At 45.3% G+C, this 14,121-nt stretch overlaps 1 protein-coding gene across 2 annotated transcripts in view; it reads left to right on the top strand.

Moving 5' to 3' along the window:
- The window catches only part of MYO1H (myosin IH), an 833,585-nt gene that overhangs the window by 365,000 nt on the left and 454,464 nt on the right, over positions 1 to 14,121 (top strand). For both annotated transcript variants that reach the window (XM_069619421.1, XM_069619420.1), the window contains exon 14: positions 1,606 to 1,686. In XM_069619421.1, the coding sequence (XP_069475522.1) occupies positions 1,606 to 1,686 (81 nt within the window). The remainder of the gene's footprint in view (positions 1 to 1,605; positions 1,687 to 14,121) is intronic.

The raw sequence follows: 14,121 nt of genomic DNA, 5'->3' as shown, positions 1-14,121 counted from the left end.
TAGTCTAATCAAGGGGTTCATTTCACCTTGAATTGTTGTGGCTTCGCAGGCTATTTCTTTTCAGTTTTTTTTCTATTTTTGTATTTTTGTAGTATGAACATTTTAGGAAATGTTTTGTGTTAGGATGCACTTTGATGGCCTGTTGGCCGAATAAAGTTATTTTTGATTGATTGACTGAGTATCTTGACATGAAGAACAAAACTTAGAGGTCCCCGAAAACCATGTTTCAAGGTCCTAGAATATACCATTTCCAAGATATTTCCACTGCAAAGGAAACATTTTAATTGTGTGTCATTGAAAAGAGTGCTTCTACATCTGTCTACTGAACCCATGTGGAGTACGGGTACTGCTTGCTAGTACAGTAATAAAGTGCTTCCCCATAGAGTCCATTCAGACTCCAAAATGGAGAATAACTGGGGGTTCTGCATTACTCAGAATCATGCTTGTACTTAAAGTTACTGCATTTTTACTTCATGCAGCAACAGTATTAGATTTTGGTGATATTATCGTAGGTAATATTTGTGTTTGTCTATTTGCATTTGGCTGTATTACCAGAGGTAATGCTACCAAACTCGTTATGAAGCCCTAGGCCTTCACATTTCGGAGTTGCTTTTTTATTATTTTCAATTTCATGGGGATGATATCTTTCACCAAGTAGTCCATTTCCTCCCTGGGCAGTGCAGTAATAGTTGTCCTTTGGCTGCTTTTTGTACTTTTGCATTAATCCTCACAAACGGATTCCCTTTAAGTATAATCTCAGATCGGAGGATAGCTCAAGGGCAACGCACATGTTTTAGAAACAGAATAATGCAGAACAGCAATAGTTCTGTACCGGTCCTGCTCTTAGAGGCTGACTCCAACATGAAGCTGGTACAATCAAGCATTTTTTTACTACTGCGTCCGTCTAATCTCTTACCCTTCTTATTTATGCATTCACGCACTATCCTTAAATCCATTCACCCATTGAATGAGCTAATCCTAGACTCGCTTCTTCCCCTCATGAACCTCACACCCGGTCAATGTTATTCCTCCAAAGGCATGTTGAAAGGTAGATTTGCTATATATCTGCTCTAACTTTGAAACCTACTTTTAAGTTGAGTTACTTTCTCCTTGTTGCACAATCTCTTATTTTTTTCAAAACGTCAATTGCCTTGCCTCTGATCCTGGTATGTGCAGCACATGCAGTTTATCCATTACAATGCCATTATTTAGATTAGTGCATGCTTCATGAGGTAGGGGCACTCATATTGCTCGCAATATTACGCTTATGTCATTATTTACCTCTATGCACATCATGTACTCACAATAATTTTATTCTTTTACCCGTCTGCAGCTTGATGACCCTGAGAGAAGTAATCTCTGAATTTGAAATGTCAGGTTCAACAGTGTTAATAGGGATTAGTACTGAGCACCATTTAAATGTTTTTCCGGGCAATAAAAACAGAATACATGTCACAGTGGGCATTGAACAATTGCTCGCATGTACAGTATTATCCACTGCACCATCACTTAACTCCATGTTGAAAGAGATGCTCATGCTTGCAAGTCTTTATTGAGATTCTAACTTGAATCCTGCTGTGTTTGACTGGTTCTCTCTGGTTGCAGTGGGAGCCAGTGCACTTCTTCAACAACAAGATCATCTGTGACCTGATTGAGCAGAAACACAAGGGGATCATCTCAATTATGGTAGGAAAGCTATGCTGGATTTTATGTGTATTTAGCAGCGCATTTAGAATTGTACACTAGAGGTAAGGGTTAGCGGATGAATAGCACTTCTCAGTGTAAAAGAGGTGAAATATATCTGACCAAAGGTAAGCGCATGTATGGCTAGCTGGCAAGGGCTTCTTGCATATACATCACTTGGTTTAATTGAACAAAAACGTTTGGCCACAATATTAGATTTTGCATCTGCTGCAGCTGAGGAACTTTTATATTATGAGACCTATCTGGTTCTTACATTTTTATAACTTCAGCAGGCCCTAGCTTGCCTATGAATTTCAGTTTGGACCAATGACAAAGCAGTCTTAAATAAATTAATATTGAATGACTTACTGAGATTGGTGAAGGCATAGGATATTCAGTGGCTGCTATATGTTAGAAAAAGTTTGATAAATATTGGTCTTGATCACCTATATAATCAGCCTGAGCTAGTAAATGAGAACTCTGAACAATTGTTAAACCAGGTTATCAGATCAACACAAGAACCTATTTCATATTATCAGAAGATCGTAAATCATCTATCAAAGCCTATTTGTTTGAGTAGGCTTTGACAGACCTAATCTAATATGGATAATTACTTAACTATGTGTCTAACAGCTATGGTAAAACTTGATAACTAATTTATGATTTTATTAACTACCCGCTTTTTATACAAGCTTGGAATTAGGATCACTTGATGTGTTGTATCTGTGATAATATCGCAATTGAATTCAATATGTACAAAATGCCATGTGGCCTATTATTTTCTGGCGCAATCCCATGATGCTCGGGTCTGGTGGGCTTTCAAATGGTTTTTGATTTGTGAAATGCAGATTAGGAAGAGTGGCACTGTATAAATTCTGTTTGATAAATTTGTATTAAAAATAAACTCACAATTAGTACTACTACATTACCAATCTAATACATTGCCATATTGTATTTCATAATAACTGATGGACTAACAGGAAAATGTGAGACCAATCTCAGTTGGACCTAAAGCAAAATGTAATTCAATAGTAGTTTAACACGAACATTTCAACATTTCCATCCTTGGATTTAAGACAGCAATTTCACTCACCAATAAGGGCTGGTGAATGAGTCCATTTTTTTTTTATTGGGAGACATCAAATCTTAGCACTGGCTCCACTAATGTTTTAACCAACCCAGTAAAATTGTTAGCAAAAATGTTCATATTACCACCACATATACGTTTTTAAAAACATTTGGTACATTTTGCAGAGTTGTGTGTCAAGAGTATGTGTGGGTGAACTTCATGAAATGCAACCCCTCAAATGTTTTTTTCACAGTTTATGCTATCCCATGAGAGGGAGACATTTTTTTGGCGTAGTCAAATCCTGGTTCGCAACCAGTTTCAGGTTATCTTGTTTTGGTTCCTGCTATAATCAGGGGGCTTGGTTCTTGGGTCAAAACGCAGGCTTTTTTGTTGAGCTTGTTCAGCCACTCAGAGCTCTCAAACTCCATAAGGAGGTTTGAGACTATGTAAAAGGCTCAGATCACTTTCTGTTGCTTTGCAGTTTTTGCTATGTAGTGAGGGACGTTGTTGCACAGGACAGTCTCAATTGTGGAGAGTGTTGTGTGCATTTTTATAGGAGCTACATTTTAGGAGTTAAGAGTTTGTTTCGTGTAGTTCGATGTTCTTTGGAGTGTGTTTGTTGCCCGTTTTTGTGCTCCTTTGTCTGCTTAATTGTATTTGTATTTGTGTTATATGTATCTGAAACCTAGCTTGGAAATAACAGACTGCAGTACTTATCGTTGAGGGCAACATATGAGGTAAGGGAGGAGGATCTACAATATTCGGAATAAGGTGTTCGGGACATAGGTAGGGTGAAATTAAGGAGGTACCTAAGTATTGACTGAACAGTAAGGTCTTGTATTCCATTCTGAACTGCATAAGAGTTGGCACGTTCCAGATTGCCACTGGGATTTTTTCTTGGGTTGCAAGCTCGTCTGAAGCCTAGCAATGCTCTGGTTCCTGGAGCTGTATGACTCACATGAGCTACAGAGCTTTGCAGCTAGGCAGGCAGGAGTGCAAGCAGTGGTTGCCTTTTAGGTGTTGGAGACAGTCTTAAAGGGTATTTAAGACTCTCCTTAGGTGCAGTAACGGGAGTCGGGGGTTGCAGGGGTGTCCTCCACGCACCTTTGTGGTAAGCGAGGGACAAGAAAGTAAAAAAAGAAAAAAATGGAACCTTGCGGTGTCAGCTCCCCCTACGAAAGTGGGAGGAACTGACCCTGCAAGGATAGCGGGGAGTCGGTGGCGCCCACAGAAGTGTGCCGGTGTAAAGGTAAGTGGGGGGAGCATGTAGATGAATGTGGTCCGGGGATGAGGGCAGAGTGATCTATCTGATCCCTGCAACGTGCCGTAATTGGTGTCAACATTTTCGTTGGCGCAGTTACTGGTGGTGCAGTGATCACATAGATTCTTATTTCTGTGATCAGAATCCAGTGCAGCTCCCTTGGGATGGGTGCCATAGTGTGTTGTGTGGTCCGACGTGGGGGCAGGGGGATCGCCGGAACACCAGCGTGCATGGCATTTCCCTCATCGATGTGGGTGGATTCCTCAGGTGGAAGGAATGGTTTTGTCTTTTATCTTCTGCAGGCGGGTTATCTGGTACGAGGCAATTTGGGTCTTTTTGTTGATATGTTGTCAGAAGGATAGAGCTTGTTTGTTTTTCTGTAGTGAACCAGAATGGTTTGGCTTTTGGGGTGAGGTGAGGTGAGAAACCATCAAGATGCATATAGTTTAGCCACCCTTGAATGGCATCCTCCTTGAATTGGTGACCATGTAGAACAAATTAGGTGGCTCCCTAATGCCACATTTTGGCCATGTGCATGTGGGAGTGCAAATGTGCAGGGCAAAAGACTTGCCTATTGCCCTGCACATTTGAACTCCGCTATGCAAATGCGCAAATGCTGCCTACCATGTTTGCATGGCAGGCAGCGTTTTTAATTGTAACTGTAAACGCTGCCTGCCATGCAAACATGGTAGGCAGCATTTAATTTTAAATGACTCTTGCTATGCGAGCATGGCAGACAGCGTTTGTAATGGATGCCTATGGAATCCACCTGCTTCATGCTGACACATGAAGCTGGCGGGCTCCATAGGGATCCCTAGCATTTGTGCTGGCATGAAAATGCATGCCTGTGCAAATGCTGGGGCATTTTTATGGCAGAAAGGAAGGAGGCAGCGAAAACTCAAGCTGCGTTCTGCCCCTGCTCTCCCCCATACAAATGAATAAAAATGTGGCGTGACGTGAATTAAAGGTGTGAAAGCCTTTACGCAAGGCTTTTACAACTTTCATTCACATTACACCAGGAGCAAAATGAGCTGCCTTGTGTAAGGTGTTAGGCAGAATCCTGTGCAGTGCCCTTAGGGACCACTACACACAATTAAAACTATAGGTGGCAATACAAGTTTTACCTTTGGTACAAGCCTGTACTACTAAGTTATAGAGGTGGCAGTAGCAGAGCAGCCAGGCTTATCTCAAGAGTATATGAGCAGTAGCAGAGAGTACACAAAGGGACCACAATTACTGTGACTCAAGCAAACACTGACTCAAGGTTTCAGGTAAAAAATATAAGTACATTTATTTTTAAACCATACGTTATTAACACAACACTTCTATTAGACTCAAATAAAAACCACAGGTTAAATATACTACAACTAACCAATTCATTTTGTACAGTAAATCTCAAGGTAAGTACCCTGTGTTTGAATGAACCGGTGTTATGAACAAAACACGGTACTGCGGATACGGTTGTGATCACTTTTTGACAGTTCGGTCTACTAAATAAACGCGTATCCATGACATGAAATACTACCGGGGCAAAAACACACTTAGCACCTGAAATACCCAGAGGGAGTTGGAGGCAAAAATCACAGGAAATATTTAGGTTAGGCAGACAGTATCGAGAAACACTCAGAAACAGGAGTTCAAAAGTCAAAGGGTCGGAGCCAGGTTTAGATGTTACCGGAGGCCTGTGCCGAAGATCACACCGTTAGACAGTTCACGATTCCGTATAGCCCAAGAGTACTTGAATATTGTCAATGTTCGGAAGCAAAAGTTATAAGAAGGAGGGAAGACAAGGATGAGCCTTGGAGATGAAGAAAAGGGGGTTCACCCAGTTTCCTCGGGTAGAACACAGTACCTTATTTCCATGATGCAGCTGGAGCCCTGGCAGTTGTTCCTGTTGGTTTCCTACAGACCCATGATTCCTGGAGCTTCGTTGTGAAGGAGGACGTCTGAAGGGGGTCTGCACCACACAGGGATGAAGCCGGCAGCAGCGACAACGAAAAGGTGTGATCCTTAAAAACAGGAGAGGCTCAGCAGGTGACTATCCGGACCACTACAGCAGTGTGCAGCGATTTCGACCACGGCAGAGATCTCTGGCTGAAGAAGATGAGCTGGTTATCCCCACCAGGCTCAAGGGAAGAAGACTCCGGACTGGATCTTCTCTTAGTCGTCGAAGGGTAGATAGCTCAGGACTGCAGCAGGGCTTCACCGGGACAGGGTAGTCGCAGCAGCCGTCATTCTCTCTGCTTCTCTTCGGTTCCTTGTAGTTCCAGATGCGACTCTGACTTCTAGCCCAAAAGGCCTGCCTTTTATGCGCAAAAACCCCCATTCACACAGCCTGGCTGTCAATCACGCAGCAGGGCGGGTTGTCCAGCCGGGACAACCACCTCAGCCAATCATGGCAAAGTGTGACTTGGGTTTCCTAGGATACCCTGTGCAGGGGGTGACTACACCCCTCCCTCACATTCAGCCCACCTAGACACCCAGGCGCCTTGAGGAGGGCTTCTCTGCAGAAGCCTGCCAAAAAGACGGTGAACAAAGAAGGCGAACCTAGTTTGCCGCGCAAAGTAAAACACAAGAAGGACTTTAACAAAAAGAAATGGCGAATAAACCCAACCGGAGCCAAAAGAAAGACGATTTGGTCAAGGGGGTTTATGTTCGAGGCTAATATAATAGCCAAGAACAGTACCACGTTTATCTAATATAATCGCGGTAGAAAAGTTCAGGGTAGATGCCACTGCCACCAGCCAAGTCTAAATGTTAAAAGAGCAAAACAATGCTCAGGGAGGTACAGACAGAAAAGGGGTACCGATTAGCCCTTTCCAGTACTCCATGTAAGATGGGGTGTACTGGGTCTGTGGTGAAAATGACTATGTAAAGTTAATGGCAACTTTACCTTTCTCTGGGGGACAGTAGTCAGCCCCAGCAAAATGGATTCAGAGGGAAGTCCAAAAGACATCCCTGGGTTACTACACTAAAGGTGCTGTGTAACCCGTAAAAGAACAGGGGCACCTGGAGTGGTGTGCTCCAGTGCCCAAGATCACACAATGAGTAAAAACACATAGGCCAAAACACATGTAAGAGTGGAAAAAGATGTACACTCTTACCAGGTGGAAAAAATAAAACTCCAGAAATCCAGCAAAGCTGCTGGGGGACTCACTAGGTGAGGGAAATTAGCCCTAGAAGGAGAATTCTCCCTAACACTCGCCCCCTCCCCAGACTAAGGGACAGGAGGATTTAATCCACTCCTGGATGGATCTCATTCCTCTAGTGGGTTATAAACATCCTAGAGAGACCATCAGCATTTTGGTGGTGACTTCCTGCTCTGTGCTCAATGGAAAAATCAAATCCTTGCAGGCAGATTGACCATCTGAGTAACTTTGGGTTTTACCCTTTCATTTGCATCAGCCATCTCAAGGGTTGGTGGTCAGTCTGAATGATGAAGGTAGATCCATACAAGTATGGTCTAAACCTCTTCAGTGCCCACACAATAGCAAAGCATTCTCTTTCTATTGTTGCCCACATTGTCTCAGGATCATTTAACTTCCTGCTGATGAAACAAATGGGGTGTTCCCTACCTTTTTCGTCCAGTTGACTAAGGACTGCACCTATACCTACATTAGAAGCATCTGTTTGTACAATGAAGGGTTGGTGATAGTCAGGAGCTCTTAGGACTGAAGCCTGACAAAGGGCTTTCTTAAGAACTTCAAATGCTTGATTGCACTCCTCATTCCACTTGACCTTTTTAGGAAATGTGGGAGAGGAGATGACATTCAATGGAGAACCTATGGTCCCATAGTACTCTATGAAGTTCCTATAGTACCCAGTAAGGCCTAGGAAGGCTCTTACTTGGGTCTGAGTAGTAGGGGTGGCCCAGTTTTGTACAGCTTGTACTTTGCTAGGCAATGGCCTTATTTCACCTCCTCCTACCTCATGCCAAAGGTAGACCACTGAACTCTGACCAATTTGACATGTCCTTGCCTTTATGGTCAGATGGGCCTGTTCCAGAGCCTGCAATACATAACCTAGGTGTTGAACATGTTCTTTCCATGTAGGGCTGAACACTACAATGTCATCCAAGTATGCCATGCAGAAGTCCTCCATCCCATTCAGAACTTGATTGACCATCCTCTGAAATGTAGCAGGTGCATTCTTTAACCCAAAATGCATCACCTTGTATTGGTAGAGGCCAGCTGGACTGGAGAATGCAGTTTTCCCCTTGGCATGGTCTGTCAGGGCTATTTGCCAATAGCCTGACCTTAGGTCAAATGTGCTGAGGTACTTGGCTGCACCGAGTTTGTCCACCAGCTCATCTGTCCTAGGCAAAGGATGGGCAACAGTCGTGGTGACTGCATTTAGAGCTCTATAGTCCACGCAGAATCTCAACTCCTTGGATACTGCCTTTGGTACAAGCACAACTGGGCTAGACCCTGAGTTCAAGCATCTTGTTGACCTCATTCCTTATGTGGGATCTGATATTGTCAGACATTCTGTACCCCCTGCTTTTGACAGGCAAACAGTCACCAGTGTGTATGTCATGCTGGCCCCAAGGGGTCAAGCCTGGTGAAAGTGAGAACAGAGGGGCCAACTGATTTAACAGTAACTTGCACTCATCCTGCTGGTCAGATTTGAGACTGGAAGAGAGATTAACTCCTTCCACTTGCCCATCTAAAGGTAAGCCTCTGAGGAGGTCAGGCAGACGTTCACTCTCCTCCTCCTCCTCCTGAGCTGAAGCTAGAAGCAGAGCTCCTATGTCAGGTCTAGAGACATAAGCCTTTAAACGGTTGGTGTGAAAGACTCTGGGAGCCTCCTTAGGGTTGCCTTAGTCCACCAGATAGTTCACCTCTCCAAGTTTACCCACAACATTGAAGGGTCCTATCCATTTGTCCTGCAAGGCCCTCTGCCTTGTGGGGACCATAACAAGAACAAGCTGGTCTTGAGTGAACGCAACCATGTTAGCCTTCTGGTCATGCCAATGCTTGACCAGAGCTTGACCAGCCCTCAAGTTATCACTTGCTTCTGCCATCATGTGTGACATTCTCCTCCGGAGACCTATCACATAGTCAGTCACTCTGACTGGCTTGGGGGAAGGAGCACTCTCTAACCCCTCCTTAATCAGGGCCAATGGACCTCTGACTGGATGGTCATAGGGAAGTTTGAAGGGACTAAATCCTACTCCCTCCTGAGGGACTTCTCTATAAGCAAAGAGAAGGCATGGCAGTAGAAGGTCCCACTTTCTTCTAAGGGGTTCTTCTAAAGCAACTATCATGTTCTTCATAGTTCTGTTAAACCTCTCTACCAGCCCATTGGTTTGGGGTGGTAGGCAGTTGAGAACTTGTAGGTAACTCCACAGGTTTTCCACATGGTTTGCATGTAGTGGGACATAAAATTTGATCCCTTGTCAGATATCACCTCCTTAGGAAAACCTACTCTGGTAAAAATACCAAGTAGGGCCTTAGCCATAGCCAGAGCCGTAACAGTCCCCATAGGTGTGGCTTCAGGAAATCTAGTGGCATGGTCCGCTACAACCAGGATAAACCTGTTGCCTGAAGATGTGGGAGGGTCAAGAGGACCAACAATGTCAATCCCCACCCTCTCAAAAGGAATTCCCACCACTGGGAGAGGCACTAAGGGTGCCACATTCTTGGACCCACTCTTGCCAGAGGTTTGGCAAGTGTGGCAGCTTCTTCAGAATTTGTCTACTTCTGTACCCATCTTAGGCCAGTAGAAGTGCAGAGATAGCCTTTCTTTGGTCTTCTTCAAGTGACCAGCCAAAGGTACCTCATGGGCTAACTGCAGAAACTGAAGACGGTTCACTAGAGGTACTACAAGTCTTTTGTAGTCTCCAGGGGTTGACACAGTTGGTTCACTGTGGAAGAGGCCATCTTCCCAGTGCAACCTATACTTCCCAGGCTCAGTCCCATTGAGCTGAGAAGTGGCCTGTTGGCGAAGACCTCCAAGGTAGGACACTCTTGTTGTCCCTTGCTGAAATCTTCCCTGTTGGGTCCACCTTCTGCCAGTAAAGACTGCAGCTCAGGATGGTCAACAGGGTCAATATCTCCTACCAAGGTAAGATCCTTTTCTAGATCTGATTCCTCAGTATCTAGTTTGACCATACAGGGTTGAACCTCACACTCGGCCTCAGCTGGTGTGGGAGTCACAGGTGTGACTTTAGACAGCCTCTGAGATGACCTTCTGGGCATAGGAGTGCTTGCTGGTTTCTTGCTGGCAGACTTAGGTTTCTCTTTTGTCTTTTCTTGCCCTGCAATGGCAGTAAGTAAGTCCGGTGGACTTGGGGTGATAGCTTCCTCTATCATGTCCCCAGGAGGGCCTCTTAAGGTTCTCTCCCTTGCAGACCTTGTGAGCTCCTGCTTCCTTCTGCTGGGGGAGCTGGGGGTACTAGACACAACTCCAAGATTTTTAAGGTCATTACCCAACAGGACCCTCCCAGGTACGTTATTTTGCACACTTACAGGTATTCTCACAGTCATGTCATTACACTGGATGAGAGCTGGTAACTGGGGAACCGTTTGCTCAGGGCCTCCAGCTAACTTGGTTAAGTGTTTGGGTGCCTTAGCAACATCCTCTACCTTGAAAAAACATTCATCAACCACAGTTATGCTGGCTCCAGTTTCTCTGATGGCAGGGGTCTCCTGACCATTCACAAGAACACTATCTTTGTAATACTCTTTAGTATTATCTGGGATTGAGTTCTAGACATCTAAGTTCTGTTGTTCCCAAAGACCCAAGGACACTAAAGAAACACTAGCTGAGACTCTCATGGGCTCATCAGCTAGTAGCTTAAAGTTTCCACTTGTCATAGGTACTTCATCCACCTGGGAGAGGGCTACCGAGACGGTGTTGATCCCTGAAGGTTTACCCTTACACTTGGGATCTCCTTTCACATGGCCAGGCAATCCACAAACAAAGCATTTCCGAAATGCTCTCTGGAATGGGGGCTTGCTCTAACCTCCATCTGGTGTGGAACCAGGTGGTACACTAGCCTGATTCGGTTTACCTTGTGGCTTACCCTGGTTATGTTTGTGGCCCTCTTTTGGATTGGAATTATTGGAATTCTCCTTGTTGTCTTTCTTGGACGGCTTTCCCTCTTCCTTCTTTTGAGTTGCCCCAGAATCCTTGTGAGTAGCCCTGTTGGCAACCCACAAGTCAGCAGCCTTAGCTAACTTATTAGGATCTATCTCCTTTGAATCAGCCAAGTGCTGTCTAAGCTCAGGAGAGCAGGCATCAAAAATAGACTCCAAGATTACAAGATTACTCAAACCTTCATAAGTGTTCATTTTGTAACCCTTAACCCAACCATCTAAGTTTTTCAAACAGTCCCACACCCAGGTAGCCCAAGGGGTACCATCATGCTTTTTGAGGGTTCTAAACCTCTTAAGATACTGGGAAGGGGTCTTCCCAAATCTAGCTATTAATGCTAGTTTCACACACTCATAATCCTGCTTATCCTCCTCCCCAACTCCATTACAGCACCACTTGCAACAGGGGGAAGCCTAGAGAAAAGCCAAGGAATCAACTGATTCCCTGAGATACCTGGAATCCCATGATTGTACTCAAACAGTGCTAACCAATCCAAATCATCAAGTTTAGTCTCATACATACCAATCATTTCCTTTGGCATACGGGTCTCTTAGGGCTGGAAGACCTAGAAGACTCTTGGAGAGAAGCATTTTCTAGAGGCAGTTTCTTCATTTCTAGTTCATGATTGAGCTCCATTTCTCTGAGCCTTAACCTTTGATGTTTCATGGCAGTTTATGCATCAATACGTTTCACTTCTAATTCAAGTCTCATTTTCTCAAGTACAATAAATTCAGGAGTACGAGTAGGACCTGTGGACAGAGGTTGTGCCTTCTGAGCAGGCAAAGGAGTTGTAGGCTTTCCTAGCAAGGACTCATGTACTTCTTCTAAATTAACACTCTCAGAATCAGAAACATCAAAATCCACATTGGCTGGAGTGGTAGGCCCTTCTGACCCACTCTCCAGGCTTTTTCCCATTAACTTTGCAACCAGTTCAGACTTTTTTCCTTTACCACAGAGAGATTCTTATCTCTACACATGGTTCTAAGAACCTCAGCAGTATAGAGTAAAAGACTCTCTTCAGTGTAGTTTTCCATATTCAACATGATTTCTCAGTTAAATAGATTTAGTGGTGTTAGCCTTGTGGTTAGTTGAACCCAAGCAATAGCAGCACTCTAAGTTATGTTATGTTATGTTATGTTATTTTGCATTGAGATAGCACCTTACATACCATTGGTATGGTCTGAAGGTGCTGGTAGGTTGAACGCCCTTGGGAACCGAAGTTCAGATCAGTAGAGAGAGTAGAGAGAGTCAAAGGTGCGTGTGAGCACCGGGTATGTGTGCAGCTTGTGCGGTATTCGTGTGATAGCTGCTTCTTAGCGGTAGGTGTGGCGGTTGAGGGATCAGGAGTATTTGTTCGTTCATGCAGGATTTATCCAGACCGAATGTGGCTGCATTAGGCCTGAGGAGAACGCCTGGCTGTGGGGTGTGTAACCAGCAGTGTTTACTTAGAATGATGGGGAGTGTGCGGCGGATGTTGGTATGAACAGTTATACCGAATGGTGTCATAGTATCTCTGTGTTCTAGTTGAGTGGTGGTGTAAAGAGGAGAGTAAGCGTGGTGGTGTGATAGGATGGGTTATATGCACTTTCAAACGTTCCCTGCACTCCAAACCATACTATATACGTCACGCAATTCTATGCACTCCAGTCCGTTCCATGCACTCCAGTCCACTTTATGCACTCCAGTCTGCTCCACACCCTCCGGTCCGCTCGATGCCCTCACGCACTCTAGTCTGCCCCACACACTCCAGCCCGCCCTGCGCACTCCAGTCTGCCCCATGTACCCCAGTCCACCCTACACACTCCAGTCCGCCCCACGCACTCCGGTATGCCCCACGCATTCCAGTCCGTCCCACACATGCACTCCAGTCTGCCCCACGCATTCCTTTCCGTCCCACGTGCTCCTGTCCGCACCACACACTCCTGTCCGCTCCACGCACTCCTGTTCGCCCCACGCACTCCTGTCCACCCCATGCACTCAAATCCGCTCTGTTAACTCCGATCTGTTCCGTGTATTCTATGTTGTTTTGTGCACTCCATCCACATATTTCACCCATACCATTCTGTGTGTTCTAAGTAGTTTTATGCACTTCATCTACATATTTCACCCGTACCATCTTCATACTTCATCCTTTCCGTCCACAAATTTCACACGTTTCATCCACATACGTCACCTGAACCATTCACATACGGCACCGGATCCATCCACACACGGCACCTGATGCATCCACATACGTCATCCGATCCATCCACATACGTCATCCGATCCATCCACATACGTCATCAGTTCCATCCACATACGGCACTCGTTCCATCCATATATGTGATCAATTCTATTCACATATATCACTCGTTCTATCCATATATGACACCTGTTCCATCACCTTCTCTACGCATTCACCCACTCTACGCAGTCATCCGCTTTCTACACACATCCGCTCTCCGCAGTCATCCGCTCTCCGCACTCATCCGCTCCCCGCACTCATCCGCTCCCCGCGCTCATCCGCTCCCCGCATTCATCCGCTCCCCGCACTCATCCGCTATGTGCACTCGTTCTTTCCACGCATTGAACAGCTATATGCACACATCGGCCCTATAAAGTCGTTCACTCATACGCAGTTATCCGTTCTATATACTCATCACGCTCTCTACACTCATCCGCTCTATACCCTCATCCGCTCCATACACTCATCCGCTCTATGTAGCTCATCCGCTCTAGGCATTTGTCTGCTTTATGCCCTCGCATGCTCTATACATTCACCTGCTCTACGCATTCACTCCTACTACACAATCACCCGCTCCCAGCACTCACCAGCTCCCCACACTCATCTGCTCCCCTCACTCATTTGCTCCCCGCACTCATCCGCTCTCTGCACTCATCCGCTTCCCGCACTCATCCACTCTCCGCACTCATCCGCTCCCTTCACTCACCCACTCCCTGCACTCATCCGCTTCCTGCACTCATCCGCTCCCTGCACTCCTTCTCTCTCCATACTCATCAGCTCCCCGCA

Source organism: Ambystoma mexicanum, chromosome 10 (assembly GCF_040938575.1).
Source record: "Ambystoma mexicanum isolate Mex_15411 chromosome 10, UKY_AmexF1_1, whole genome shotgun sequence".
NCBI classification, from domain to species: domain Eukaryota; kingdom Metazoa; phylum Chordata; class Amphibia; order Caudata; family Ambystomatidae; genus Ambystoma; species Ambystoma mexicanum.
The sequence above is the reverse complement of the archived record's forward strand: the minus strand, read 5'-3'. Positions and strand labels throughout refer to the sequence as shown.